Source organism: Pseudomassariella vexata, assembly GCF_002105095.1.
Source record: "Pseudomassariella vexata strain CBS 129021 chromosome Unknown BCR38scaffold_3, whole genome shotgun sequence".
In the NCBI taxonomy this organism is placed as follows: Eukaryota; Fungi; Ascomycota; class Sordariomycetes; order Amphisphaeriales; family Pseudomassariaceae; genus Pseudomassariella; species Pseudomassariella vexata.
Genome location: NW_024467958.1, coordinates 1,491,438 through 1,495,200, shown reverse-complemented (window position 1 = coordinate 1,495,200; position 3,763 = coordinate 1,491,438). Strand labels below are relative to the sequence as shown.

Below are 3,763 nucleotides of genomic sequence, written 5' to 3'. Positions count from 1 at the left end.
GGGTAGAACAGCATAAAGATACTAATAAATAGAAAGATCATGGTATGAAGGGAAAGACAGTGGAATGCGACGTCGAGGTGCTCTCATACCAATTTGTTGATACCTTGACTGCCAAGCGAGACAGACCATCACCTCAAAATATATTTGTTGTGCCGCAGCGGCGAATGAGTTCTCAAATAGATACCAACTTTTTGAGGAAAATTCCAGTGGCAAACTCCTGTCTACAGTGTCACGTTTGCGGCCGACGGTCGTGGCTTTACAAGGTTTGTCAGTGTTACTCATTGAACCCGTTGTACCTTTTCTTGTAAGGTGCTTCTGTACTGCCTTGGTCTGTACCACGTGTAGCAAACTTAAAGGGTCCAGATTTCGAGATGCAGCTTCCTCTCCCGTGAGGTCTTTTGTAATTTTTCCAATCGCGATCCTTGACTGGCCCACACTGCCTGGATCCTCTATGGATGTGATATGGAGCTTTGGTTTGTTTATCAGATGTATCAGTAATCAATATTGGTACTGCCTGCCTGAGAAAATTCACAAACTCGCCACAAAATACTAGGGCCAGGAGCTATCCGGTCGTAATATCCTACAATCCGGAAGATGTGATCCATGGTGCAGCGAGGGAAATCCTGCATACGCTGGTATCCTTCCGTGTCTAAGAGACAGACCAACAACAGTGTTGGCCCTCCGAAAACCCCTCAACTGTCATAGTCAGTCCACCTCAAAGTGCCACATGTATAAGTATCAATCGGTGGTGGCGTGTTCGCCATGCTTTGTGGCCACCACGAAACACGTGCAGGAAGCACATTTAGTAAGCCCGTCAATTAAAACGAGGACTAGATTGAGCGTACGAACGCCCACAGGGCAGTTTTGGCAGAGGGTGGGCGGCGGCAGCATTGTAGTACTGCCACAAATCTCCGATAACATGGCATATGTCGCGTCACACTCGCACCGTTCAAGCTCATATCTGTGCCCGCCGCCCCACCGTATTTCAAAGTGTCGTAGTAGAAGAGATAGTAATTTTCTAGGTGAATCCTGACCTGCATTGCCGATTGACGACTAGATACTGGTGGTGGTCACTGTTCGAGATAGGGGTAAGAAAGGAGGAGCGCACCGACTAGCGGGTGATTATCAAGCTGTCGACATCGGCCCTTGCAATAATATTTAATATGCAAGCTACCTCTCTACCTGACCATAGTCTACACTATGGCGCGCTTTCTCCGTTCTTTATTTCACGTAATATCAATGCTGTGTCTCACACCGGATGTAACACGCGAAAAAGCAGAAAGGGCGATAACAACGGGTTATAGGACGCATCTATACGCGGTGGGAAGGTGATTGAAGGCGGCATTTTTAGTGTTCGTCCGCAACTTGGCAAACAAGAGCACATTTCAGCCGGCGGGGTTGGGAGCTCCTATGGAAATTGCCAGTTGATACTAAGATTTTATCATGGCGGTAGCCGACGTTAGATCGGATCACGCAAGTTCCCGAAGGCAGTGGTGAGACACATGCAATGCACAAGAAGAAATGGCTCAAACGTGGCCAGGTCGCCTGCCCTTGCGTCGGCATGATTGCAGCAAGGTTGAACCTGACAGGCGTTAAATGCACCATTCCATCGGGAAACCACCTGGGTTGTACCACTTGGGGGCGGTCGAAGGTGAGGGAGGCAAAGGGCCGTCCCAGATGGCCCGACGGGATGGCGTTGATAAGTCGTATTAAATTGACAATGGCGGAGCCTGCGCCTACGGGAAGCTGGCGCTTAGGTGCTTGTCCTTGTTGGTCGACTGTGTCTGGTCCTGTTTGCTTCGAGTTCTCGCTTCCTAATTCGTATAGCTTTGTAGGCAGGAATATTCGGAAATGCAAATTTGACCTCCCTTGGATGACGTTGCAGGCTTAATGTATGCCAGGGAGAACCGATGGCACGTCCTCTATTTTGCCACGTACTTAAGGCTTGAGTTGCCCAAGATACCTGGACTCTGAAACTCACCAACACCAGGCTAGCACCAGCAGTAGCCCCTTCATCTTAGACCGCCGGTGTTGCATTTATACAAAAACAGCCTCCACACTCATCATCATGACCACCTCCCTTGACGCCCACACACGCCAGTACTCACACATCAACGGTTCGGATCAAGACCGCCTCGAGAGGCTGGCCGTATCCGAGTTATGCAAAGGTTGGCCCGTCTATCGTGATGCTTCGGAATGGAAGAACTACCGCAGTCTCTTCGCGGAGGAGGCTACCATCTGGACCAGTAAGCACCCTCACGAGATCCCTATAGGCGGATGCCCGAATAACCACTTGATGATAGCTTGGAGCAAGGCCCAACCAATTGACAACTTCATCAACATATCCAAAAAGGGAAAGGACCGGGGCGACTTCATCATGCACCGGGAATGCGGCACACTGGTCGAGTACGCCCCGGACCACTCTCGCGCCGTGGGCAAGATGAAAGCAACCATCACCCAACGCTTCAAGACACAGCCGTGCAACGCAACCCCCGATTGTCCTGTGGGAGCCGAGTATGACGTCGACTGCGATTGCCGCTTTATCTTCTTCTGCTTCAAGGATGCCGACGCTGATGGCGCCTGGAAAGCCAAGTATGTCAAACTCTTCTACGAGAAAGACAAGGTGGTCCCTGTCGACGGCAACCACGCTCCAATCTTCGACAGGGCACTTCTTCAGTCTTTCCCTGACGGATACAAATTCCTGGGGGCCGCCCAAAGCTCGCTCGGCTATCCCGTAGGCCAGCACCTGCCAACTGCGCGGAACCATCAGTCGTGGTGTGAAATGTACATTAAGATGGAGGAGTGGCTTTCTGGCCACGACGTTGATCTCTACTGCTGTGATGATGTGCAGCAGAAGGACACCCTCACGCTTGTCGATATCGATGTCAGCTGTAGGGACAATGCCCAACCCGCCAACGGCGCTGGCCCTGAGCCACTGAAATCCTTGGCTGAACCAAATATCGAGGTCAAGTCTGTTACTGCTGTGACCAACGAGAACCAACATTATCGCAAGGTAGCTGGCATCAAGAGGAAGATATCATCTGACGAGTGTTACAGAAATGTTCGTTTCTGATTTCACGGGGGTAATCCGGCATCTGAACAACCTGTGCTATCTCTCGTTTCCTCGGAGGATATGGCTTCTTCCATGGGTTAAACTGAACACTTCTTAGATGTTTGAGCACATATGTTACTTAAGTGTGGTACAGCTATCGTGCATACCTTCTCATATGCCAGGAAACACCGATCATCGCAAATGACACTCAAGACTAGCCCGACTTCTATTATGAATACATTTACTCAGTTGCTATATATGCTACCTAGAAAAAGCTGTTAGTTATTGTCAGACCGGTGAACATGTGAGCCAGCTTCAATTGATATCGGATTCTTCGAACGACCACTTCTCTTTTCTAACCCTAGGATCCTCGAGACAGAATAAGCAAGGGGCAATAGTAGTATCTTGCTACCGTGTGGAACAGTAAGTATCGTCTAGTGTGAACTAAAAATGCCAAGCTGAGCGCCAATGGTATGGCTAGCAGGACGCAAACTACACCGCTCTGTCAACTAGGGTGCATCGTAAAATACCCGCCGTGTGAACACCTGGATTGAATCGTCTCTTCGAACATGTGTTACCGCGCCAGTCTAACCGCCGCAGACGACACGCCACTGCCTTCCCCGAAAAAATTTACACAATAGGTGATGTTCGGTGATGGTGTTGCTCTACGCCTGGTCACATCGCATGTTAAGAGTCTTCACATTCCGCATG

At 49.9% G+C, this 3,763-nt stretch overlaps 1 protein-coding gene across 1 annotated transcript; it reads left to right on the top strand.

The window, feature by feature from the left end:
* The first annotated feature begins 1,995 nt into the window (after positions 1-1,995).
* On the top strand, positions 1,996-3,297 carry BCR38DRAFT_423649 (uncharacterized protein). Its single transcript, XM_040859604.1, has 2 exons — positions 1,996-2,246; positions 2,304-3,297. The coding sequence occupies exons 1-2, from the start codon at positions 2,069-2,071 to the stop codon at positions 3,071-3,073; spliced, it is 948 nt and encodes a 315-aa protein (XP_040718856.1). The 5' UTR covers positions 1,996-2,068; the 3' UTR covers positions 3,074-3,297.
* Positions 3,298-3,763: the final 466 nt, after the last annotated feature.

Coding starts and splice junctions, on each gene's coding strand:
- BCR38DRAFT_423649 (XM_040859604.1), top strand. CDS start 2,069: ATGACCACCTCCCTTGACGCCCACACACGCCAGTACTCACACATCAAC. Junction 2,247..2,303: donor GGAGGCTACCATCTGGACCA/GTAAGCACCCTC, acceptor ACTTGATGATAG/CTTGGAGCAAGGCCCAACCA.